This window comes from Elephantulus edwardii, unplaced genomic scaffold (assembly GCF_000299155.1).
Source record: "Elephantulus edwardii isolate Elephantulus edwardi_28Jun2011 unplaced genomic scaffold, EleEdw1.0 scaffold00315, whole genome shotgun sequence".
Lineage (NCBI taxonomy): Eukaryota > Metazoa > Chordata > Mammalia > Macroscelidea > Macroscelididae > Elephantulus > Elephantulus edwardii.
In genome coordinates, this window is record NW_006400065.1 from 1,642,581 (window position 1) to 1,670,092 (window position 27,512).

The window sequence follows — 27,512 nt, forward strand, 5'->3', positions numbered from 1 at the left end:
AAAATACTAAAAAAAATTTGTTGAGTTAATAAGGATTATAAATACCCTAATATTTCAGAACTGCAGACTCACGGCTTCAGAAAACCACATCTTCAGCACTAGACTCTGAAATCTCTCAACCTCCAGGCTGCAAAGAAAAGCCCACTGCTCTCCACACACAGATGGGGAAACTGAGGCCCAGAGAAGGTTGAGCTGCAGCTTCCAGAATCCTGTCCCAACGCTGCTTGTTAAGAGAGCTCTGGGGAGCTCTGGTGGCCTAGTGGCAAGAAGCTGCACTGCAATCACAGAGGAACACGGTTCGAATCCACCAGATGCTCTGCCAGAGAAGGAGAGACAATCTCCTCCTGTACCAGTCAGATCTGATTTGACGGTACACGCACACAAAATAAAAAAAATAAAAATAAAAAAAAGAGCCCTGTGGGACTAGTCCACAGGGAGTTATGTTTCTAAACAAAAGGCTGCATCTCCAGTGGTTCGAATCCACTCTCTCTGTGAGAGAAAGATGGATAGTTGCCTGCTGTTAGGATTTACAGCCTGGGAAGCCCAATGGAGAGTAATCAGAAGTCAGAACCAACTCAAGAGCAGTGAATGGGTGACCCCCTGAGTCCCCCACCTCACTCACTCGAGGCTGACAGCAGGGGTAACTAAACAGGTGGACTTTGCCAAAGTCATCAGCTGAAGCCAGCAACTTCCCATTGTGGGAGCGCGCCACGGCATTGATGTCGGTACCGTCAGCCCCTTCGGACCAGATCCCTGTAAGCAAGAAGGGTGGATAAGTAAGGATCAGCCGGGCCTGAGACCCTAAGGAGGGCAGCCCCTCGCCCCACTTCCTTGTTTTTTCATCACCCAATCTGTCTTTCGTAATGCTCTTTTAAAAATGCAATCTTGATCCAATCTTTCTCTCTCCTGGCTCAAAAGCTTCCTGGAGGCTGCAGGAGTAAGGCCAGACTCCTCAGGAAGACCTTGCAAGACCTACCTCCTAGCCCTACTGTCCCCCCTCATGCCTCATTAATGCTCCCCTTGAACTGTGCAGGGACGCATCCATCTCACTTTCTTTTCTCTTTATTATGATTTGTGCGAACACTGACAAGACTAACTGGTTTTCCATTCATGCACATTTTGGTTTTCTGACGTTAATTACAATCCCCACAGCATAACAGCACCCTTCCCACTCCCTCCCTGTGATTCTCGGTGCCATTCATCCTTCTACCTTAGCCTTTCCTGCATCTGTGCTTTTTTCCTATGAAGCTGCAGCTCTTTTGACCTTATGCGGTTGATTATTTTAAGGAGTGACTGCCTTCTTGGTGTAATTGTTCATCTTGTAGGTTGAAAGCTGAATCACAAGGGTGAGTTTTGTTTTACATTTGAAAGGTGGCTGAGGGTCACAGTATCGAGGATTCCATTCTGCCTTCTTGCATTTCCCCAGATGTCACCTCTGAGCTCAGGCACATGTTATTCATTCCCTTTGCCTAGACACATGCCCTACTTCCTCATCCTCAGTGTCTCCCCCACCAAGAAGTCCTCCCTGATTCCTCCCCTGGTTGGGCCAGATTCTTCCAGTCCCCTCTGAGTCACCACTATCTGGGAACAGATCTGTCTTCCTCACCGGACAATACGCACCAGAAGGCAGGTCTGAGGCTGTCCTGAGATCCTCAGTGTCCCCAGCATCGACTAGCCCACGATGGGACCCAGATATGTCCAGGGAAATAAATATGTGTAGATTTCATTCATGATTGAATAAGGGGCTTGAGCACTAGTAGAGTGGACTCCTCTGTGCCAGGTGCCTCCACTATTTGTCCTTATCATTTTCCAAAGACTCCTGAGATAATCTCACCCTAACCCTGCCTTTTACACAAAAATTTCTACCCACTTGCACAAAAAAAAAAAAAAAAGGAGTGAGTTCACCGTCCTGGAGGTAACCAAGGAGAGACTGTGAAAGCCACTGGTTGAGGGCCTTTGTTGGAGCTCCTGTCCTTAGCGCAGCCGTTCCCTGTCTTCCAGTACTTACCGAAAACTCCAAACCCCAAGACACAAGTGGCCGTGGCCCATTCGACATTCCTCACAGTGTCGGCATTGGTGATCTGTTTACAGGAGGCAGCGTCCCCTGGAATAGAACACAGGGGAGGGACTCAGAGCTGGGAGAATTGACTGAACTCACCCATTTCCCAGACAATGGACACTGACGTGTAAAACAAGGAGGCAAATATCCCAGGGCTCATTCAATGGCTCCAGAGTGGATCCTTGGAGTTTGACACGTCCAAAATTAAGCAGGAACATAAAACCCAATCACTGAGTTGATTAAAAAGCACAGAAATCCTCAAGGAGACAGTAGAACTGTCCCGCATGGTTTTCATGGTTTCATGGTTTCAAAGATTACTTTACGGAGCAGACTGCCGCATCTTTCTCCTGAAGTGGCAGGTGGCTTTGAACTGCTGACCCTGCAGTTAGCAGTAAATGCCTCCGCAGTGGTATCTATATGGAAATATGAAACTGCACTTGTCCCACCAGAAAGGGGAGACGCTGGTAAAATTAAGGCCGAATGGAAAGAAATCAATAGTCAAAGTCCCAGCAAATCAAATCCATTGACAGAGAGTTGCAGTCAACTTATAGCTGACCCCTCCAGGTTTTTTGGGGGGGTTTTTACAGGAGATAGCAAGTACGCAGTCCCCCACTACCAAAAATTATGCGGTCGAGTTTCCCACATTTGGGGAAATCACAGAGGTCAGCACATTTGGAATGCAATGGATAAGCCTTTCCCTGAGAAAACCATCTTTTTGATGGTGGTATTTCCTCTGTCCGGTAAGTTTCCAGCGGGTTTTTAGAGAGTATAAATCAAATGGGTGGAGAATCCCCATCTTTTTTCCCTTGGAGCACCTAGTGGATTTGAACTGCCTATCTCTGAGTTGGCAACACAACTCCCTACCTACTTGGTCACCAGAGCTCCCTAAATCAGTTAACCAGGAAATTTTTTTTAAAGTGCCACCTATTTCATATTGGCTCATGAGAGTCAGAGAATAATATTCCATTGAGATTTCAATAGTTGACTTTTCAGAAGTAGATCGCCAAGACTTCTGAGTCAGTTCAAATCGCTAAATTTTGGTTAGCAGCTGAGGTGTTACTCATTTGAACCATTCAAGGACTAACAGCCAATCTGAACAACCCTTGATACAGGAGCCTGGGAAGATTTAGAAAAGCCCCACCTTCCTTCCCAGAATCCAGGAGGGTATGCAAATCATATATGTAAATGAGAAGGATGAAGGAAAACTGCCTTGGCATCTCCAGGCACTTACAATACAGAATCTCGTAGTCCCCAGAATTGGTGACAAAATAGGTGCTGTCCTGGGACCAATCCAAGTGGGTGATAAAGCTGGAATGGCCCTGCAGGGGAGGAAAGGTGCAGAGTTAGAGCTCAAGAGGGCAGATTCCTTAACAGGGTTAGGTAATGGTGAGACTAGACCACAAAGTGGGAAAGGCAGTACACAGAGGTTGGGGGGAACACCAGGGGATACACACCACAGGCCTTTGGAATCTGGGATCTGGGCCAGACTATCATGGGCGAGGCCAACTGCGGTGGGCGGGGCTAGACAAAAGGGGCGGGGATGACCATGGGACTGAGACCATGTGGGCGGAGCTAGAAACAGAAGGGCTGGCTTCCAATGCAAGGGGCGGGCTTAGGAGTCAGGGGCGGAGCTACACGAAGGGGCGGGCTCAGGACTCTGGGGCGGAGCTACACAAAGGGGCGGGCTCAGGACACAGGAGCACGTGTGGGCCGGACGCAGACTCCTTGGCTGATCAGGGCAGACAGAGTCAGCCCTAGGTGGAAGCTATGCTCCTTGGAGGTAAAAAAAATTGGTTAAATCTGCATACCCCAGGAGGGTGGTGGCGCGGGCTGGGGGCCACTGCCCACTCACCGAGCACTTCCCCAGGCGGCTGACCTTGCGGCCACCCTGGTCCACCGTGTACACGTACACCAAGTTGTCGTGGGAGCCCACGGCCAGGTACGCCCCGTCTGGGGGAGGGGAGGGGGCTATAAGGAGGAACCCAGGCGCTGCCCCTCCTTGCTCAGATTCACCCCCTAGCATCCCAGACTCGCCAGCAGTTTCAGCTGCTCTACCCTTTACAGTTTTAAACACACCCTCTCAGTTCTTCCAGCTCCGCCCTGCTCCCCCTAGTCCTTAATTCCTAAAGCTTTATTTACTCCCAGGCTCTGCCTCCAGGGGTCCCAGACCCAGCTCTTACTCGGTGAGAAGCTGACCACTGAGATCTGTTCATTCCCGTCAGTGTGGATTGCCACCAAGTCATGGGTCTCCGTGTCCAGCAGCAGCCACCTTGGGTGAAAAAGGCAAGGGGTGGAAGCAGGGATGAGCTGATCTGGTAGAGAGGGGCAGAAATCTGGGCAGGGGGCGGGTGAGGGGCTAAGAGAGAGAAGATGATGGTATTTGGAGGAGAAGAGGTTGAGTCCAGAGGAACGCTGGGAGAGCCAAACAAATCGAAACTGTTGCCTGAGTTGATACAGTTTCATGGCGACCCCATGTGATTCTGAGTAGAACTGAGTCTTCTTGGCAATAACTTGTTTTTAAAATATTTTTTTTATTTCAAGTGTTACTATCTTTATTATTTGTAAAATACCACAAGTAAATTATCCTGTTCATTCTTTTTAAAAAAAATTTCTTGGAAGCAGGAGTGGCATGCACTTTCATAAATAGCTTGTCTCTGGAAACCCTATGAACCAGGAGAAAGGATGAAAGTCATGCAAGGGTCGAGGGCTTGTCGTTCATAGGGTCGCTATGAGTCGCCTACGACTCAATGGGCACTTAACAACAACAACACCTCTTATTTCGTCTTATTTAGACTTAAAAATGTTTGTAAAAATAAATTTTTTTTTAAAAACTTACTTACAAAGTTTTGTATACACTGCCCCTCACACTGGATTTCTCCCACCTCCCTTCCACCCATCAAACCATGGTTACTCCCCCCCCCCACCATTCTCACCCTTCTGTTTCCCCCCCCTTAGATCCTCATACACATTTTACTAGTTATCTATTTCTACAATGGTCTTATACAGTACAGTATTTGTCCTTATGGGACTGAGTTAGTTCACTTAACATACTACTCTCCACTTCCTCCCAAGTTAGGGTGTGATTTTCAAAATCATTGCTCCTGTGTGCAATCTCACTGTTGGCTGGATTGTAAAATGGTACAACCACTCTAGAAGGCAGTCTGGTGTTTCCTCAGAAAGCTGAACAAAGAAATTCTGTACGATCCAGCTATTCAGCTGCTTGGAATATACCCTGAAAGAATGAGAACTGAGGCACAGAGGCTTGTACACCAATTTCCATAGCAGCATTACTCACCATTGTAAGAACATGGAAGCAGACCAAATGTCAAACAAAAATAGAATAGATTGAGAAATTATGGCACATTCAGACACGGGATACTATGCAGCACGCAGGAACAATGATCTTGGGAATAACTTTTATGACAGCAGGTCACCAGGTCTTTCTTCCACAGCACCTCTAGGTGCGTTTGTTTTGTGTTTTTAAATTTTTATTGTATTATTTGTTTACGTGTACCGTCAAATCAGATCTGACTGGTACAGGAGGAGATTGCCCCCTCCTTCTCCAGCAGAGCATCTGGTGGATTTGAACCGCATACCTCTGGGATTGCAGTGCAGTGTCTTGCCACTAGGCCACCAGAGCTCCCTCTCTAGGTGCATTTTAACTGTCAAATGTTAGGAACCTCGCTGGGAGATCAAGGTCTGGGACCGTATTTAAGGCATAATTAAGGTACCCATTTAAGGTGGAGAAACTCCCTAAGATATCCTCCGGGGTTTTACCTGCCAGTCACTGTGCCCACAGCGAGGACGGAGCCACTGGGGTGGAAGCCAGCAGAGCGAGCGGGATCCTGAGGAAAGAAAAAGGGCTAGGAGCTGGGGTCCCCAAGTCTGTCTAACTATTCCTCTACTGTTCTCCAGGAACCCCACCCCATTCCCATCCTGTCATAGTTATCTAGTGCTGCTCTAACAGAGATACGGCAAATGGGTAGCTTCAAACAAAAAGCTTATTCTCTCAGTCTAGGAGGCTTCGTCTGACATACTTTGGGCATGCTGCAAGGAGGGACCAGTCCTTGGAGAGGGACATCATGCTTGGGAGGGTGGAGGGATGGAGAAAGAGAGGGAGACCATCAGTGAGATGGATTGATACAGAGACTGGGGTAATTAGGGTAGGTGTGTCAGAGACAGTAAATTTGGCACCAGATAGAGCAGGTTTCAGAGCTATTGTACATAGGGTCGCTATGAGTTGCAAGCTACTCAACGGCACATAACAGCAACAAGAGGCTAGAAGTCCAAATCCAGGACACCATCTTCACTGGCCCTGGAGGAAGGTCCTCGCCCCCACCCCCCTCCAGCATCAGCAGGCCTGGCGTTCCTTGGAGAGCTCCAGGTATCTTGGCCTCCTCTATGTCAATGTGCTTCCTAGCAGAGATCTTGTCCAGGGGACAAGCTTCAAGCCGGGGGTCTTTCACAGTGGCATGGAAGTCCCGCTTTCTGCTCCCTTCCTCCTTTAATTTCTTATGAGATAAAACACGTTAAAGGTCAATCTCTAAGGGAACTTCCCTTACATCAAATCAGGGCTGTGACCCAATAAAAGGTGTGACATTCCACCCTTACAAGTAAATGTTGGCTGATCACCTCTCAGATCACATCCTGAAGAGTGACTACATCACTACATGACTGCTTCTGATCCAGCCTCATTAATATCACAGCAGTTAAGATTTACAACACACAAGAGAGTTATATTGAAGGGAGCTTTGATGGCAGTGGCAAGAAGCTGCGCTGGAATCCCAAAGGCATGCAGTTCGAATCTACCAGGTGCTCTGCTGGAGAAAGAGGGGCAATCTCCTCCTGTGCCAGTCAGATCTGATTTGATGGCACACAACAAATTTAAAAAAAAAAAGAAGAAGATAATTATATTGTGATTCATTGTCTAGTCAAGTTGACCAATACTTAGGGAGACACTATTCAGTCTGTGATACCCACACCTCAGCCGCCCTAGAAACTCTTAAAACATATAACTGCAACAACAAAGGGCAGCCACTATTGGAAAGCATTGAATGAAACCCACTGCATTGAATTCCAATTCATATTGACCCTCTATTGAGTTTTCAAAGCAGTAAATCTTTACAGAAGGAAGACATGCATCTTTCTCCCTGGTGGATTTGAACTGCCAACTTTTTTGGCTAGTGGACCATCACATAAGACACTCCACCACCAGGGCTCCTTCAGGCTTTGGATACACATTGCTGGTTTCCTCTCCACCTTGACACAATGTCTGCAACAACAGGCTCTACTTAGCAAGGATTGTGAGGGTGGCCAGGAGTGTTTCATTCTGACCAGTGTTTCACTGTGTTGAATACAGGGTCAACTTGAGTGTGAACTCTCAGTAGCACCTAACAACAACAAAGGTCTGTCAACTTATCACCAAGCATGTCTTGTTTCTCCTCATCTTCACCAGCACTGGGTATTGTCACTTTTTCTAGTTTGGTTTTGTTTTTTGAGGAGGGGGGGCACTTGGTTGATTCAAAAGCAATAGAGCACCATAACATCACAGGTGGATTCAGCCTGTGTCTCTGTCATTTCCTTGCAAGATTAATCAAGTAACTTTCCCAACAAGCTTCAGCTGCAAATGGAGATCAGCAGGACTCCCTTTCTCACTTTCTAGGATTCTTTTAAGCATGCAGTGAGGTGTTAAGTCTTTAGCATAACCACAGCCCCGAGGGAGCCCTGAATAAAAGCTGGCTGTGTCTTTAATGACACCATGGAGTAAATGGTTCTCATTTCTGAACCTACTGCAGAGTCTAATATGAACGGAACTGTGTGTCCCACCAAACAGGAAGCACGTGGGAAGAATGCTGTTGCATTACACCATGGGGACTGTAATCAGAGCAAAAAAACATGTGTAGGAACTGTTGAACTGAAAACCAATTTGCTCTTTAAACTTCCATCCAAATCACAATTGTCAGAAAAGGACATGTGTGTGGGGTTTTTTTTTAAAGTTAAAAATGCTTCCTTTATTACATAAAGCCAATAATGCTACTTCCAAGTGCAACTGTGTGCCTCTGATGTTAAGACACTTAGATCCAATCCATCAGAAATGCTTCCTGTCACTGTCACCTGTCACATGGACTCCAGTTCCACACACAACCTGCTCTGTGGGCAACTTGCTCTATGAATTGATGAAGTTTTCCCAGGCGCTTAAGTAGTAAATTTTTTTTTTAAAACTAACATTTCTTTTAAATGCTTTATTTTGTCATCACACTTTTTTTGGGGAGTATGTGTGTGTGCGTGTGTTTCCAGTGGATTCAAACTACGCACTTTTGAGATTTCAATGCAGCTTCTTGCCACTAGGCCACCAGAGCTCCAGTAGTAAACTTTTACTTAACAGTCTTCCAATCCTTCCTGTATCACAAGCAGCAACATTCTAAAGGTATTACAGGTCTCCTACGTTGTCGATATGCTACTATTTTATCATTTTCATTAACAAATTATAAACAGAGCCTTTTAAATTAATTAAAAAATATGGAACGCTTCACAAATTTGCATGTCATCCTTGCACAGGGGCCATGTTAATCTTCTCTGTATTGTTCCAATTTTAGTGTGCGTGCAGCTGAAATGAGCATAGAAGATGTGTTTTAAATCCTCAACCTCTTGCTTGCCAAAGGAACTCTGGTGACACTGTTAAGCCTTACATGTCGGGTGCTGAGACGTTAGTGGTTCAAATCCACCAGTTATGCCGAAGGTGAAAAATAGGCAGTTTCCTCCAGTAAAGATTTACAGCTTTGAAAACACGTGGTGATGGAGGGTCATTGTGAGTCAGAAGCTACTCAGTGGCAATGGGTTGTTTTTTCCCCCCCAGGTATACATGAGTCTATTTTTATTCTGATTGAGAAGCAAATACATATTTATTTTATCCATTTTCAGTCTTGTAAATCCATTCTTTTTTTTTTTCTTTTTGAGTACTGTCAAAATGAATCGAACTGGTACAGGAGGAGATTGCCCCTCCTTCTGCAGTGGAGCATCTGGTGGATTCGAACCATATGCCTTTGGGATTGCAGCACAGTTCCTTGACACTAGGCCAGAAGAGCTCCCTTGACAATGGATATTTTTTATACAAGTGAATGTAATTCCATTTAGGAAAAGGGTATTCTTTGTTGTGTTAATAAGGTCAAACCACTATAGGATGTGTCTTAAACCAGAAAGCAGAAATAGGGGAACTCTGTGAACTCTGTTTTAGGGAAAATATACCATGTGGCGATTTCCATGGAAAACTGAGAAGCCACAAAGGCAGTGACAATAATTGTCCCCAAAGCAGAGAGCATCTTCCCTGAGGTCCAGCACTGAACTGGGGACTTCTAACCTCCTAAGTGGTGAGAAAGGAATCCTAGTGGTGCAATGGTTAAGCATTCAGCTACCAGAGTACCTTCTATAAAGAGGAACTCACTCACTCCCATTGCTACTGAGTCAGAACCGACTCATAGCGGACTTCCCAGTTTCCAGAAGCTGTAAATCACAGGAGATGATTTCCCATCTCTCTCCCTTGAAGACACTGGTGCGGCCTTGGAGTTAGCAGCACAAACCCCTAATGGCTAATGCCACGCAGAACTCCGTCCATAAAGATCACAACCTCGGACATCCTACAAACTGTGAGAAAATAAGGTTCTGTTCATCAAAGCCACCCCACTTAAGCTATTCCTGTTACAGACATGGAGTAATCTCGACTGCCTTATGGTGTCTAGGGGAGGAGCCAGTGAAGCCAGTTGTTCAGAGACCCTTTTCCCACGCCCCTCTCTGGAATGTGCTTGTTAAAAACAACAGATTTAAGGGGAGCTCTGGTAGCCTAGTGGTAAGAAGCTGCAACTACAATCCCAGAGGCGCACGGTTCGAATCCACCAGCTGCTCTGCCGGGGAAGGAGGGACAACCTCCTCCTGTACCAGTCAAATCTGATTTGACGGTACACTTACACAAAAATAATAAAATAAAAAACAAAAAACAAAAACAAAACCAGCAGATTTAGAGAGCTCTGGTGGCCTAGTGGCAAGAAGTTGTACTGCAATCCCAGAGGTCCATGGTTTGAACCCACCAGATGCTGTAGAAGAGGAGGGGCAATCTCCTCCTGTATCAGTCAGACTGTCTTTGACAGTACACACACAAAATAATAAAATGAATTTTAAAAAAAACAACAAAAAACACAGGAGATTTTTGTTCCCGAGCTTACGACCTCTTGAATCAGTCAGTATCCATTTTGCGACCAGTGCAAACACAGCTGGCACTGGGTGACTCTGGAGCACGATTATACAGTATAATCTTTGACAATCGACATGGTCTACAGTTATGTTTTCCAATACGGTAGCCACAGGTCACACTCTTGAATGTGGCTAACTCAATCAAGAAATGAATTTTCCAAGTCTGTTAGAAATCTACAGGGAACATGGCAGAGATTGTGAGGCTTGGGTAGGGTTTCAATCTGTTGTTCAAAGGTTTGCTATAAAACAACTATGAGGTATCATCTCACCCCAGTCAGAATAGCAAAATTTAACAGAGCAGTGAACATCAAATGCTGGCGAGGTTGTGGAGAAACTGGAACGTTTATTCACTGTTGTGGGAGTGTAAAATGGTGCAACCACTATGGAAGGCAGTATGGCTCTTTCTCAAAAAGTTGCAAAAAAAAAAAAAAAGTTGCAAATAAGGTACCATTTGACCCAGCAATTCCACTACTGGGAATATACTCCAAAGAGACCGTAACTGCCACCCAAGAAGATATATGCACACCCATGTTTATCATGGCTCTGTTCACAATAGCAAGGAGTTGAAAACAACCCAAGCGCCCATCAACAAATGAATGGATAGAGAAGCTATGGTATATTCACACAATGGAATACTATGCTGCACTGAAAAACAAGGAACTCATGAAATATTATTCAAAATGGGTGACCCTGGAGGACATGCTGAGTGAAGTATCTCAGTCACAAAAGGACAAATACTGCATAGTGCCACTGTTTTAAAACGGGACTGACATTGGGGTTGGGCGGAGACTGAGAAAGATTGGATAAATTATGTATACTGCGTTGAAACACATGAGGGAGAGAACTGTTTAAAAGGGATATGTGATTAGGTATTATTTTCATGACAGGTATCCAGAATGAAGGCTGCATAGTAGAGTGGACTTGGGGGAGGGATTGGATAATAAGGAAAGAATTTTTCTTTTACTTTTCAAAGAGAAGAGCGAATTGGGGGAAGGAAAGGGTGGGCAGGGAGAAAAGTGCAACAATGAATGAATGGAAATCCTTAGTCTCTCTAAACTTTCATTAAAATTAATAATAATAAAAAAATGTAAAAAAAAAGGTTTGCCATGTACTGTAGTCAGCTCAGCAGCACCTTCTAGCCTCCAAAACTGAGAAAATACAGCTCTGTTTGTCACAGTGCCCCCCTTGTGGGATCTGTGTTGTAGCAGCACTAGGTGACTCACATTCCCAGCACGGTTTCCCTTTGCTGTACTGAATCCTGACGGAGAGAGGCAGGTCACTGAAGTCCCTGGATCCCCCTCACCTCAATGCTCCTGCTCCACAAGGGCTGATGGGACTCCACACTCCACAGGTGCACCAACTTGTCGTGTCCACATGTCACAAACTGCGGCCGGCTGGGGTGGGTAGCCAGGCCCCACAGCTCCTCCACGTGGCCCTGGTGGGAAAGCCATCAACATAGAGACATTTCCCACCCAAACCCTGATGCCAGGAAGAAGTACTGGGCTGGTCACAGCCACAGACCCTGCCCCACAGTGTGGTCCAAGGAAGACCTGCCTCCCAACATGGCCAGAAGGAGCTGTGGTTTGTGGCTTCCGATCAATCCTGTCCCTTTCCCTGGGGGTCAGCTCTCCTGTTTGTACGATGATGGGCAGTAAGAAGTATGGTCCTAGGGGAGCTCTGGTGGCCTAGTGGCAAGAAGCTGCACTGCAATCCCAGAGGTGCATGGTTCGAATCCACCAGATGCTCTGCCGGGAAAGGAGGGACAATCTCCTCCTGTACCAGTCAGATCTGATTTGACGGTACACAGACACACAAAATAATAATAAAATAAAATAAAAAATTAAAAAAAAATTATATTAAAAAAAATTAAAAAAAAAAAAAAAAAGTATGGTCCTGGCCGCTGCCAAGGCCACCATGGCAACTAGACTTGCAGCCTTCCTCAAAAATGCCTGGGACAAGGAGCCAGTGCTGGTTGTGTCCTCCATCATCTCGGGCCTCGCTGTAATTCTGCCCCCATTAAGCCCCTACACCAAGTATGCCTCCTTGATCAACGAGATCACCCCTACCGCTACCCAGTGCCCCTCTGAGATGAAGGGAACATGCCTGACGTGCCCAGCCACCCTCAGGAACCCTAGGATCCCAGCCTAGAGTGGCTGAAGAAACTGTGAGCACCTCTGAGGATGAGGGGGCCTCCCACAGCCCCCAACAAAAACCTGAAAAAAAAAAAAAAAGTATGGTCCTTAAGACCTTGGCCTCAGGCAGCAGACAGGACCCAGGGGACTGTGGGATTACAGAGAATGCACTCAGCCTGGAATGCTTCCTCTCATTGGCCTGGAGATCCTAAACAGATGACTTTGCTGTGTAGCCTCAGTTGATCAGTTTAACCTTCTGTAAAATGGGAACGTTCATTCAACACGGCCACTATGTCTGCTCGATTCATGGATGGACAATGCTAAACACAAAGCTAGTTCTAAAACTACGCTCACACAGTAAGAACAACTGGTTGTTATTATTAATAATATCATAAAAAAATGGCATCTGTTTCCGGCCAGATCTCCACACGGACGGCCACCACTCGTCTGTCAGTGGGGACTTAAACATTGCTATGATGCTGAACAGGATTCCGCAGGGCTGCCAGCTTTCAGGTAGACTAGGAAGAAAGGCCTGGAAATCAGATCAGCCAGTAAGAACCTTGTGAGTCCAATTTGCCACCAGTCCTGGTGACAGGGTGGGACAGGGCAGTATTTTATTCCACCGAGAATCAGCAGCCCAACTGACGGCAGCTACCAGTGACCCCAGCAATCTCTCTGGCTTTGGGGACCTGGGGAAGTTTCCTCTACAGCTCTTCCCTGTCTTCACCTTGTCCTCATCTTCCGTGGACACCAGAGGCAGACCGAATTTACTGCCACTGAGCAGATGCTGACTCATAATGACCCTGAAGGACAAAGTAGAGTTCCACAGGGTTTTTCAAAGCTGTAAAATATAATGAAAGGAGACTGCGTCACATGTCTTTCTCCCGTGGGGCAGCTGGTGGATTTAAACTGCCCACTGTTCAGTTGTAGCAGTGCTTAACCTCTACGCCACCAGGGCTCTTGAACCAGAGCCAGAGGGTGATCTACACGCAGCAGCACAGACTCCAGCTAGACTATCAGAGGGAACAACACATGGAAGGGGCCAAGGGAGAGGGACCACTGAACAAGGAACGATTTTGGCCAGTGTGAATCAGGGCAGGGCTACGGTTATGCTGGTACGGGCAGGGAAAGGGAAAGGAGTGGTGGTGTATGTCAGGCCAAAGGATGAAGGGTGAGGCAGGGAGACAAGGAGACAGGAAGAGCGAAGAGATGGGAGAAAGGGGAGAAGCAGAGTGACAGCAGTGGAGACAGGAGGGAGGATGCAGGTAACACTCACCTGGACCAGCAGTGAGAAGCCCGTGTGGACGGAGCCCTGCAGGATAGAGTTGCGGGTGGTCCCCACAAATAGTGTGTCTCCCCGGCCCTCTGCTACAGTGCGCACCGGGCCGAAGTCCTCTGGGACCTGGAAGAAGGTGCAAGAGGGTGAGGCTGGATGGAAGCAGGGCGCGCACGGGTAGGGGAGGGGGGACATGCTGAGAAGAGGGTCTGTAGGTAGTACCTCCCCACCCGCTCCCCATCCTCACCTCCACCTCCTGCAGCTTGCTGTAGTCAGAACCCCAGAGGATCACCCGCCGATCACGGCCCCCGCCAGACACCAGCGTCCCGTCCCGCAGGGCGCAGAGCCCAAACACACCACCGTCGTGAGCACCCAGCACTGCCTGGGTGATGCGATTCCCTCCTGCAGGATGGTCAGGGCCAGGGGTCAGCTTGGGGAAGGTGGCCTGGACACCTCCAGAAAACACCTGCCACCTCTGAGCTTCCAGCATCCATCCTCTCACCTCTCCATCCTGCTACCTGCTCTACAAACCCAGCCATCAACCACGTACTCGTTAGTCTTCCGCTAAAGACCTGCCAATCCATCTGAGCTAACACTTGCCCATCCACTCATCTTTCCTGCAAACATTCTGTCCATCCATTAGTCTACTTATCTATCGATCTGTCTGTCTGAACACCCATCCACCCATCAACTCATCCATCCTTCCATCCCTGTATCTCTCCAGGCATCTGTTCACCCAGCTACCTAATTTCACACCTATCCATTCATCCATCCACCCAACTCACCAGTTTATCTACTCATCTCTCCCCATCTATCTACTCATCTTTTTCCATCCACCCACTTGACCAGCCATCCTCTTCTTCATCTATCCACCACCTACCTACCTTTTTACTCATTATCAATCCATCCATTCATCTATCCATCCATCCACCCACCACATTATATAGTGATCTGCCCACCTAGCCATTCGTCTTCCTATCTATGTACAGGTTCAACCATCCATGTTCCCATCTTTCCATGCATCAATCATTTCTCATCTATTCCTCCACCCTCTTTCATCCAACTACCCATTCTTCAGTCATTCCATCCTTCCAGAATCTACACACGCACATATTTTAGGATCCGTCTACAGACTCACCCGTTTACCACCAGTCCATCTGCCAACGTGCCCATGTAGACATTCATTCATGAACCCACTCAATCAGCAGTTACACAATGAACATTTACTCTGGGCCTCGTCTCATGCTGAATGATAACAGGAAAATTCACAGGTGGTGAACAAGACCAACCAGGTCAGACTTCTCACAGGGTTTACAGTCTAGTGACCTAGAGAAAGACCTATCACAGTCTACTCACTAAGACCCAAGGAAATTGGGGCTGGGAGTGGAGAAACCCAAGGAGCTATGGGATTCCATGGAGGGCACCCAGCCTGATGTAAGGACTGAGTATGGGTCACCATGAACAAGAAAAAGTGGAAAAGTGTTGTAGACAGAAGGTCATGAGATGAAGGAAGAGGCTGGGAGTAGAACCAGAGAGGAAGGAACAATTCACAATCTTAAGTTCTCATTTCTCATATGCAGACCACTTCCTCCAAGCTGGCCGGGCTGTTTACCTTAGTCACATACTCATCATCCTGTCTAGTTGTCTTTCCAGCTCATTTCCATCTGCTATCTGGCCGTTGATGGGCCTGGGGCCATTAAAATGCCTTAAGCCTAGCCTCTCCCTTTAGAGAGCTCATCATTGGCCAAGAAAAACACTTCCTTAAAAATCTGGATCTCGGGAGCTCTGGTGGCCTAGGGGCAAGAAGCTGCACTGCAATCCCAGAGGTGTGAGGTTCAAATCCACCAGATGCTGTGCTGGAAAAGGAGGGACATTCTCCTCCTGTACCAGTCAGATTTGATTTGACAGTATATGCACAAAAATAAGAAAATAAAATTTAAAAATTTAAAAAAATTTCGGAGCTCATGCTCAGCTGTCCAATCTTAAGGAAACTTCTGCACAATCCTCTGAAGCTGATAGTAGTAATATACTCATTTTATAGATGAGGCAAATGCATCTCAGACAAGGAATATGACACTCCCGAGGGTACACAAAGAGTAGGCAGCCCTGCTAGGACCTGAGCCCAGGCCTAATCAACTCCTAAACCCATTCCCCTCCCAATCCCCAGCCCTTGCCCAACTCAGAAGAACTAGTGTTTAAAGACAGTGCCAAAATCAAATGCATGCCTGCATTTACAGGCAGGAATTCTGAAGTCCAGAGAAATGTGAAGTCCAGAGAAGGAAAGTCTTTATCGAAGGACACACTGCAATGCCTGACACAGGCCTGTCTTCCATATATCCACATGTAATATAGTAGAAGACATGAAAAAGGCAGAAACTTTAGGGATCAAATGCACTGACTCTGCCCAGTTCAGTTATGTACTATGCCATGATCCTTCTTTGAGCCTAAACGGTTTCCCCTACGGAATAGGAATAATATTCAATGCAGCCTTGAATATATGTTTCTAGGGGAGCTCTGGTGGCCTAGTGGCAAGAAGCTGCAACTACAATCCCAGAGGTGCACGGTTCGAATCCACCAGATGCTCTGCCAGGAAGGAGGGGCAATCTCCTCCTGTACCAGTCAGATCTGATTTGACGGTACACGCACACAAAAATAATAAAATAAAATAAAATAAAATAAAAAAAGAATATATGTTTCTGTATGTGAAAGTGCCATGGAGCCACAGAGGAAAAATGAAAGTCAAGGACAGAAGCAAATGAGATGCATGCCTGATTGTTTCCATGAATAAATACTCCCTTTTCCATGAGATCTGAAGAACTGGATGGTGCCCAGTTAATTATTATGGAGCATTTTGATTAAAGAATTCTACAGAAGAATGTTGATCAAAAGGATAGGGAATGTGGGACAGAACTCAAAATTTCTTGTGGAATTCCAACTTTCTAGAGCCACTGAGACTGGATGGGACCCATAAGACTATTATCCTAAGATAATCTAAATAATAATATTTTTTTTAAAATCTCCTTAAGTCTCCTTTATTCCATATAATTAGCTTAATTTAGTTAAAATGGTCTGTTTTGAGCATCATGCTCTTTTGAAGAATTATTTGTGTAGAAACAAACTGAGAACAGCAACCACAAAAAGCTGATGGTAATTTTAGGGGGCAGTTGTTGTTATGTGCCATCAAGTCGCTTGCAACTCATAGTGACCCTATGTACAACAGCTCTAAACTCTGCTCTGTCCTGTGCCAATCGCACTGTCTCCGACACACCCATCCCGATTACCCCAGTCACTGAATCAGTCCATCTCATAGAGGGCCCTCCCCTCGAGTTCACATTAATGGGAAGAGGAATCATTTGGAAAAGGAAAGTGAGATTATACAGCTTGAAGAATGTCATCAATACCAGTGAAATGTACACATAGAAATTGTCAAACTGGTCTGTTTTGTGTATGTGCTTTCAACAATAATTTTTTAAAAACGCTCAGGAAAAAACCTCTCATTCATTTGCACCTTTCTCTGTCTGATACAAACCACTTATTCACCGATTTAAACAATCACCCAAAGGCCAAGGCAAGCTATTAGTCATTCATGTCTCCTTGGCAAAGATAACCCACTGACTCATTAACACATCCACCCACAGCTTGTTTGGTCTATCCATTCATTCTTTTCCCAACTTCAGGCTAGGATAACCCATTCACACATTCTTTCATACATACACTGGCTGATCCACCCATTAAGTCATTTACTCAGAAACAAGGTCATTCATTGATTAGGGCAAACATTCTTTCATTTATTAATCTATCTACTGGTTAAGACAACCAACTAATTCATTCACTCAGTCACAGGTTTATTTCCTGGGTCAATTTGTTCATGACACATCAATCCATTGGGTTGTGCACTGCACATCCTACCTGCTCCCATTCATTTATTCTTCCTGTAAGAGCCACTGACTAGGATAACTTAATCATTCAGGTAATTTCCATCTACCTTTTCACCTACAAAGAGGGGTTCCATTCCTTGATTAAGTGGTCCCCTCATTCATTCATTCATCGGTTCACTGGCTGGGACAAGCCATCCACCCATCCATCCATCCATCCATCCATCCACTGAGATAATGTATTCATTTATAATGCAGACTTGATCGCTACCATGGGATGTGTAGAGAGCAAGGGTGGGGTGTGGGAAGCCAAATTTCATACCAAATATTATATGATAAACTATATGCTTACTTAGGAATTGAAGGAATCACAAAATTGTAAGCTGGAATTTCTCTTGTGACAGATCACAGGAAATGAGCTGGTTCCTACAGACAGGAGGCAGCTAGGGTCTCCCTGCAGAGGGAGTGTTAATGCGTGTGAAATATTTCCTTCCTGAGCTAAGCATCAGGTTGATAACAGAGAAAAATTTGGCTTCATTTACAAGAGAATTCTCTTTATGATTTGCTTCCCCTGATTCTCAATAAATACACAGAGAAGCGTGGCTTTGTGCTACTTCAGTTGATTTGAACTGCTGGCCCCATTTTTTACGCTCTCTGTTTTATCTCATTCTTGGTGTTTTTGTCTTGTTATTAATTATTAATATACTTTACCCTCGGTCTGCAACAGTGGGGAATCAGTAAAGATTTCTTCAAGGAGGGAGAACTGGAGCTCAACCTTGATGAAGGTTTTGAACTTGGACAAAGGTTTAGTCTACTTTTATATAATACAAGCAAACAGAGAGAGAGGGAGACACAGCCAAGGGTGTTACGAGGGGGGATCAGACTGGGAACCAGACATATGAGGTGACACTCACCTTTGCCCCAGACATAGAGGTTCCCCCCAGAGTCCCCGGTGACCACGTCTCCTCCCTCAAGAAAGGTCACACACAGCACGTACTTCGGTTTCTCATGTTTCTAAGATGGCAGAAGAGAGGAGGGGTCAGAGAGCGGCTCTGACAGGGATGGCCTCTTGGATCTCACTGCCCCCACCCCCTCACACCTGTCCCTGTGTGCAGGACAGTGGTCTCAGGAATGTCCTCCATCCTTCTGGCCCACACGGAACATCTCTCTTCCAATCTGCCTCTCATTTGGAGTGCATCACCTCCAGGGTAAATGTCAGCCTTATCCCCCTGTCTGCCTCCTCTCTCCTTCTGGACTTTTCTTCCTGCCCCTCAATACCCCTTCTTTCTTAACTTTTGGTCCCTCTTTTTTCTTCCTCTGGAGTCCCCTCTCAGCCCCCTACCCTCTCCTCTCTCTCAGCCCCTTGGGCCTTCTTCTATCCACCCTTTGGCCTTCCCCTCTCTCTGCCCTTCAGTCCCCTCTCTGTACTAACCCATCATAATCCTCTTTTCTCTGTTCCTTGGCCTTCCTCTGCCCGCACGCTACACCTCAGTGTCCCAGTCTCCCCTCTCTCTGTCCTTTAGTCCCCTCTTCTGTCCCTGATTCTTCTCCCCTCCAGCTAACTATGCCTTCATCTCTGGGTTCTCCTGGGTCCTATTCCCCACCCCACCCCACCTTCCTCTCCATGCACCCACTGTTTCATCTCCATCAAGACCTTTTTTTTAGGGTGGCAGACCCCACTCTCAGTAAAGCAGGGGAGCCTGTCACAGGTGCCCTTTCATTGCCTGCCCCTAAACCCTGTACTCCCCACTCGGTGTCTGTCTGTCTGCTCAATTCTCCTTCCCGTCAGCTCCAAATACCTGTATATTATCAACAACTGTATACCACTTAGTGAGTGCTCACTCTCTCCAAGCAAAAACCCACTCTCTTTGCGTTGGTTCTCATTTATGCCAACCCTCTGTTGGGTTTCTGAGGCTGCAAATCTTTATGGGAGAACACGGCTTCATTTTTTCCCCTCACAGAGCAGCTGGTGGATTTGAACTGAGAACCTCCCAGTTAGCAATCCAATACCTAACGCACTATACTACCAAGGCTCCTAAACTCTCCATCCCCATGTGACAGGTAAACTGAAGCCAGGCAGCATCTCAAACTCTCAGGCTTTCTCACCTTCTGGAAGATCTGATGTCTTTCTGGGTCCCCTTTAGGGTCCCCTTGTCCCAGTATCCCTCACACTCACCTCAAAGAGGCCCTGCCGCTTGCTTAAGCTGCCTCCGTCCAGTGTCCAGAAGTAAATGTGTGATTTCCCGCAGGTAATGAGCATGGTGGGGTCCGTGGGGTGGAAGGTGGCCACCAGCACGGCCTCACTGGAACACTTTGGAGGGGAGGAAGAAATTCTGAATGAAGCCACCAAAATGAGGGCCAACACCCCCAGCCTGCATAGGACGGCCCCGTATAGTTGTGGTTTTTTTTTTTATTATTTTTGTGTGAGTGCACTGTCAAATCAGATCTGACTGGTACAGGAGGAGATTGTCCCTCCTTCCCCGGCAGAGCATCTGGTGGATTTGAACCGTGCGCCTCTGGGATTGTAGTTGCAGCTCCTTGCCACTAGGCCACCAGAGCTCCCCTGGCCCTGTACAGTTGCAGGGGCTGTGCACTGCACACTCTACCTGCCCCTACCCTTCCCACATAGACAAAGGAAAGAACAGAAAGGCAGCACTGAGCAGTGAAACATTACCACCTTCTTCATCTCTGGACACTCTGAGGGCCCCTACTCAGTGCCAAGAGCTGTGCTAAGCACTTTCTGTTTATGAACATGTATCATCTTGCAGAATCCTGCCAATAAGGTTGCCCTCCAAAAGTCCTGCCACTGTCCTTCCTCGCGAAAGTTTCAGGAGCCTGCCGCTTGGCTGGATTCTTGGCAGGACCCTGGAGAGCGACACACCAGCCAAGCATCAAGGTCAGCTGCCCTCAACTCGATTGAGCACAGCTGTTTCTCACCTATTCAGGTCAGAATTCCAAAGGCAACAGACTTGCTTGCCAGGTAACATGTACACGGCGGCAATGACTCTTTTTGAAATGGTTCTGAACCAGTTTGGGAAAAAAATGTCATCACTGAACAATTAGGGTAGAAATTATTGAATGGGAAAAAAATGTCATCACTGAACAATTAGGGTAGAAATTATTGAATGGGAACCTCAACTTATACATAAACCTTCACCAAAGATTTGATAAAATGTTGGGTTTTTGTTTTTTGAGTTTTGGTTTTGTTTTTTTTTAACAAAAAGTAATACAGCCAGCAAATGTCAGGAATTTGAAGCCAGGCTTGTCTGATTGCAAACTTGTCACCTCTGAGATGGGGTAACTACAGGGAAATATCAAGGAGACGGAAGAACACTACCTTGATATCGACAACCTTGGTCTCCTTGGCCCAGTCCCACACGGAGAGGACGTGATCGTTGGATTCATCCACCGCACACAGCAAGTTGCCTCCATTCTATAGGAGAGGAGAAAAAAAGTGGGGTCAAAGGGATCTAGATAGGTCCCCCAACTTCACATCCAATTAAATATGTTTAAATACATGCCCACTCAGAGGCTGTTAAACATTGGAGAAGTTTCTTACATGTTTCCTTTTTTGTGTGATTTTTTTTATTTAGGATTTTATCTTTTTAAAAATTTTTTTATTTTTAGTATTTGTGTGTGTGTGTGTGTGTGTGTGTGTGTACCGTCAAATCAGATTTGACTGGTACAGGAGGAGATGGTTCCTCCTTCTCCAGCAAAGCATCTGGTGGATTTGAACCGCACAACTCTGGGATTGCAGTGCAGCTTCTTGCCACTAGGCCACCAGAGCTCGCCGTGATTGTTTTTTTTTAAATTTATTATTAACATGTTTCCTTTTGAAATGACTCTGCCACTTTCAAACAACATCAAGCCCAATAAGGGGACCGTAACACCAAAGGGTCACTCACATCTTAGAGATAATCAATCATATAAAATTAAAAGAGTAGCAATTGCCCAGGGGTTAAAGCTCAGAAGGTGGGCAGACATAGGCTAAAAGGATGAATGGAAATGAGAATCACAGGGAGGTAGGAAGAAGACTTTATTACAGTGGAAATCATAAATAATATCATTTGACAAAATAAGTATGGACAGTTGACTGGAAAACCAATTTGCTTAGTACACTTTCACTCAAGTCACAGTAAGAAGAAAAAGAAATAACTCTTCCACAGAAATTCATCAGATTTGCCCTTTGCAAATAATTAAGTTAGTAATTCTGAGTGAAACCATCAAATTCCATGCCCACATGAAATGAAGCTTTTTAATGTATATTCCATTAAAATTAAAAAAAAATAATGAAGTTGGTACAACACTGAACTCCTGCATGTCATCCCTGCGCATGGGCCATGCTAATCTTCTCTGTATCATTCCATTTTTAGTATATGTTATGCCAGAGTGAGCATGCAATGTTGAACTTTTTAAAAAATTTTTTTAACTTTTAATATTCTTGTTAGGTGTCACTTAGTCAATTCTGACTCAGTGACCCCATATGATACAGGGTTTCCTATGCTGGCTTGTTAACCCAAAGGCTGTGTCTCCCTGGCAATTCAAATCCACCAGTGGCTCTGAGGGAGAAAGATGGGTAATCAATTTCCTCTTGTGCAATTTATAACCTTGGAAACCTCAGGAAGTATCAGCTCTGAGTCAGTTCCGACTCGATGGCACCAAGAAAGAGAGTTTTTACATAAGCAGATGGCCAGGTCCTTCCTCCTCAGAATCAACAGTTTGAACTGCCAATCTTTTGCTTAACAACTGAGTTCAGCTATTGTATGACTTGGGCTCCTTGTTGTTGTTTTTTAAAATACCTTTAGTTAAATTAGGAGCTCTAGCAGCATTCTGCAGCATTGTTCATCATGTTTTGGGCTGTTAACCAAAAGGTTTGTGGTTCAAATCCACCAGAAGCAACTCAGGAGATAGACAGTCTGCTCCCATAAAGATTTATAGCCTCAGAAACTGGATGGTTTGGTTTGTTTGTTTAATTTTTTAATTTAATTTTTTTATTATTTTTGTGTGTGTACTGTCAAATCGGATCTGACTGGTACAGGAGGAGATTGCCCTGCCTTCTCCAGCAAAGCATCTGGTGGATTCAAATCACGTTACCTCTGGGATTGCAGGGCAACTAGACACTGGATGGGTTTTTTTATGAGTTGAAATGATTCAATGGCATTGGGGATTTTGGGGGGGAGGGAGTTATGTCTCCTTAAGTCTTCAGGAAACCGCTGAGGCCCAAATCTAGTGCTTCCGAAACTGTCTGTGGGAAAGGACCAAGACACGACAGACAAGACTTCTATAAAATACATCAAAGATGTAAAACGTAACAATAAAACAAAGTATCAAATACAAGCCCTCCACTCTCAGGCACAAATGTTGCTGGAATGTCAAATCGTTCTAAATTCCTAAAAGCGTGATCTCATCTTCTGTATTTACTTCCCAAAAGCAAACACCGAGGGAGCAGAGGTAGAGTAGAAGAGCCCTCTCTTGGGAGCTCTGGTGGCCTAGTGGCAAGGAGCTGCAACTACAATCCCAGAGCCAAACGGTTCGAATCCACCAGATGCTTTGCCGGGGAAGGAGGGACAATCTTCTCCTGTACCAGTCAGATCTGATTTGACGGTACACGCACACAAAAATAATAAAATTTAAAAAAAAAGAAGAAGAAGAAGAAGAGCCCTCTCTCATGACAACTCTTAACAGGACAGGTCTCAGAGCTCCTGGGGAGTGTGTGGTGGGCGTGGTCTCGGAGTAGGCGTGGCCTATACGGGACCTATAACTTCTACTAGAGGGCGTGGTCTGTAACTGTAGCATCACCTGGAGGCGGAGCCACGAGCCCAAAGCAAAGGGAGGGAACTAGTAAATTCTTTGTCACTCCTTTTGGAAGTGAGGGCTGGGTCCCAGCAGGACAGCCCAGGACTTACAGATTTGGAGAAGCCCACACAGGACACAGCTCTGTCAAACACCCCCAGGCCAAGTACGTGCAAGGTGGAAAGGGAAACTGAGTCCCAGATGCGCACATGGGGCGGCAGTGGCTGCAGGAAAAAGAGACTGGTTACCTGCGGAGGGGGAAGTGAGGGAGGGACTACTGTTCTCTACCCACCCTAGTCTGTGCCCCTCCCAAATTTCTGTGTCTTGCTTCCCCCGTCTTTCCCGCCTGTCACCTTCCACTCGATTACCTTCCCCTCTTTCGTGGTTCCTGCCACCTGTCCAGTGGCAATGGTGACCATATCCGGGTGAACGGCCAAGCTGGAAGCAGAGGAAGAAGGAGGAAATTGAGAGCAGGAAGGAAGGTGCGCTGGAAGTCCAGAGCCCCTCCCTCGGCAGGTGGTATCTACAGGGTAGTCATTGCACAAGTTAGTTGATTGAGTTATTTAGTCAATCAATAACCATTTAGTTAGCCTTTCAGTCCCAAATACGCAATTATCCTTCACAAACAGTGCCCATGGTGAGCTCTAAAATTGTAATCCTGTCCAAATATACGAAATTAATCTTTTGAATAACCTTATCGTAATAGTAGCTCAAAAGTACTAGTCTTACGTAATACATGAAGGCAGGGCATAAAAACTACAACTCATTGTTTGCACTGATAAAAATTGCTCTCTGGTTGTGCGTGCCTATTTCTCCCCCACCCCCAGTTTCTTCCCTGTCTGCACAGCAACCCCAGACGCGAGCAAAGGCAGGCTTGAGCTGCAGCCTAAAGGGCTTCCTCCAAGCAGTTCTCTTAGACAAGCCAGCGCCTGTCACTGCACAGACCCAAACCGGAGCCCTACAACCCGGGCACTGGTAAATCATGTAGGCTGCTCAGGGAATCACAGGCAGCATGGAGAGGAGCCCAGAGAGGCTGATGTGGACTGAAGACAAAGCCACTCCAAAAAAGGGGAGTCACCAGGACTCCCTCTACGTGGGTGGGGAGCAAATGCACCCTGGTTGGTCTCCTTCAAATCTTTCCCTTCGGGCTCATTGGAAACAATCACAGCCAAAGAACACCCACATCCAGACTCTGGGCTAGACAGGAAAAAATAAGCTCCGTTGCCCGTCCAACTGCCAGCTCTAGCCCCTTCCTGCTACAACTTAGAGGCAAAGCTGGGCACGTAGATAAAAGTGTTTCGGGGAGAAAAGAGCACACAATCTGGACTTAATCCATGGAGGCTCTCAGGAAAGGATCCGCTTTAATTCACTTTTGATAGCAAACTGGTAATTAATCAAACGGCAACGGTTAAAATAGAAACTGCTCAGCGGCACCCCAGTCAAGTATGGGCACGCAAAAGGGGTGAGAATGTGTGCGTGCGCACCCCACAAATGTGTACATGGAGGAATGTAATCCAAATGCCTACAGGGTCCAGACCAGGCACAGTAAGTCATTTAAAGGCGTCTCTAACAACAACAAAACAAAAAGCTCTGTTGGCTAGTGGGAAGCTGCACTGCAATCCCAGAGATGCGCAGTTCGAATCCACCCGATGCTCCGCTGCAGAAGGAGGGACAATCTCCTCCTGTACCAGTCAGATCCGATTTGACGGTACACACACACAAATAATAAAATTAAATTAAATATAAATAAATAAACAGGCCACTACGGGCTCCAAAATGCTCTCTAGAATGCCTGTTCGGAATTTTTTAAAACTGAGGGGAAATGCAGGCATTTGAATAAAGTCACCAACATCTGGAATCCTGACTATATATATATATATATAAAATCAGCAGACTGCCCATGCTATCTATCCATCCATCCATTTTTTCCACCCCTGAATTTGGCCTGATGGCAGCTGGTGTTTTTTTCTAAAAAGTAAGAAGTAAGGCAAAGGTCGGGTCCAGCCGCTGCTGTGATGTTGAAACGGGCCTAGACGAGGCTCTGAGCCAGGGCTGTCAGGTCCCCTCCCCCAGGACAAGGTCCCAGTGCTCACCATTTGATGTCATCGTTGTGGCCCAGGTAGTGTCGCTGTCTCTGCTCCTCCAGACTGTAGAGCACGGCCACGGAGGCCACAAAGTACACCACCTCCCCAGTGGGCAGCAGGTAAAGGTTGGCCCTGCAGTCTCGACCTCGGTAACCGTAGCTGGAGGCGCCCAGGGGCTGGTTAAGGAACCTGACTGGCGGTGCTGGGAGACTTCCAGGCAGCCCCAGTCAGCAATGTAATTATGCCTTCCTGCTCCCAACTCAGTGATTTGTCTCTCTGTCCCCTCCTCTTCTTCTCTCCCTCTCCGTGTCTCTCTCTCCCCCCTCCCTCCCCTTCTTCTCTCCCTCTCCGTCTCTCATTCCCTCTATTTCTCTCTCTCTCACACACACACACAGACACACACAGAGAATCACACAGAATCACACCTCTCTCTCATCACCACTGAACTGGTTTCAGCTCATAGCAACTGTCCACCATGTGATCGGAGGAGACTGCCTATCTTTCTTCCACGGATGGATGGATTCGAACCACCAGAGATGGATGCATTGCCTCTGCATTTGCAGCACAACTTGCAATGGTTAGTGAGTGCCACCAGAGAATCATGTTGGGCCACTAAGCAGAAGGTCATCAGTTCAAAACCACCAGCCACTTCTTGGGAAAAAATAGAAGACAGATTCCTCCTTTAAGAAAATGTTTAAGGGAGAGCCAGTGGCTTAGTGGCAACAAGCTGAGCCTGCAATCCTGAAGGTGCGTAGTTCAAATCCACCAGATGCTCCACTGGAGAAGGAGGGGCAATCTCCTCCTGTACCAGTCGGATCTGACTCATCGGTATACAATAAGGAAAAGGGACAGTTATGTGTAAAGAAATAAATTAATTAATTAAAAAAAATAAGGAAAAGGGAAAAAAAGAAAATGTTTACAGCCTTGGAATTAATCAATGCGAGTGGGGTTTGGTTTTTTACTTCTGTTCCTTCCCTTGAGGAGCCCTGGAGATGCAGGGGTTAAGTGTTTGGCTTCTAATCAAAAGGTCAGCAATTTACCATCAGTGGCAGAAAGATTAGGCAATCAGCTTCCATAACATTTTACTGCCCAGAAAACCCAATGGGGTATTCTTCTCGGGCCTACAGGGTCATGATGACCAATGACTGGGAATCAATTCAACAGCAGTGGGCTTGATTTTATTGTTTGTTCTTCCATAGTGAGTTGGATAGTGGATCCTCAAAATATATTTGTATCTACACGTCTGTTGTTGTTGATTGCTGTCGAGTTGAGCACAACTCAGAGCGACTCTATGAACAAAAGACCTAATGCCTTTCCATAACTGTTGTCATTTCTCCAAGTTCGTAGAGTTTCCAGAGGCATGTGGTTTAGGAAGTGGATGCCACTCCTGCTTCCAAACCTGTTTTACAACTGGGAGCTCCACCAAACACTTGTCCACACTGGAAACCATTATGGTATTTGATACCCCAATGGTACAAGATTCAGCATCACCGCAAACCCAGATTCCTTCATACAGCACATTGACAAAGAGTGATGTACAAAGTAGAAGAATGTTCCTCCAGATAGAACAGCACTAGTCTCACTTAGCAGCGGTTAAGTGTTGTCAAGTCGAATACGACTCATAGTGACCCATGCACAAGACCTGAACTCTGTTCTATAATTAACACCATTTCTGTACATTTATAGTTTCCAGAGGCATTTAGTTTAGGAAGTGGATGCCGCTCCTGCTTCCCAACCTGAAACAATCTGGAAGCTCCTCCAAACATTGTACGTGATGGGTGACCATTATGGTATTTGACATGACTATGGCACAGAGTTCAGTATCACAGAACAGGAAAAAGACAAACGGTTGATGTTTCACCTAAAGAATATTTATTCTAAAATTAAAAATTTGACCCTCAGGCTGTACCGTTTTTTTTTAAAGACACGCCCATAAGCAGGCCTCCACCCTTGGTCAAAAACTCAACTGTTTGATGTGTTTTGATGTGTGTTATTTACACATCTGTTGTGGTTGTTAGGTGCCAACCCTATGAATGAAGACGTGAGCAC

The 27,512-nt window shown here is 46.1% G+C and overlaps 1 protein-coding gene across 1 annotated transcript in view; it reads right to left on the minus strand.

Moving 5' to 3' along the window:
- Positions 1-27,512, minus strand: part of EML2 (echinoderm microtubule associated protein like 2) — a 50,404-nt gene that overhangs the window by 6,200 nt on the left and 16,692 nt on the right. Inside the window, 15 exon segments of the mRNA XM_006901239.1 lie at positions 623-753; positions 2,009-2,104; positions 3,291-3,378; positions 3,912-4,009; positions 4,240-4,328; positions 5,837-5,904; positions 11,607-11,738; positions 13,712-13,837; positions 13,959-14,113; positions 18,501-18,600; positions 19,763-19,897; positions 20,924-21,019; positions 23,493-23,603; positions 23,748-23,817; positions 25,473-25,622. Coding sequence (XP_006901301.1) covers positions 623-753; positions 2,009-2,104; positions 3,291-3,378; positions 3,912-4,009; positions 4,240-4,328; positions 5,837-5,904; positions 11,607-11,738; positions 13,712-13,837; positions 13,959-14,113; positions 18,501-18,600; positions 19,763-19,897; positions 20,924-21,019; positions 23,493-23,603; positions 23,748-23,817; positions 25,473-25,622 — 1,645 coding nt within the window.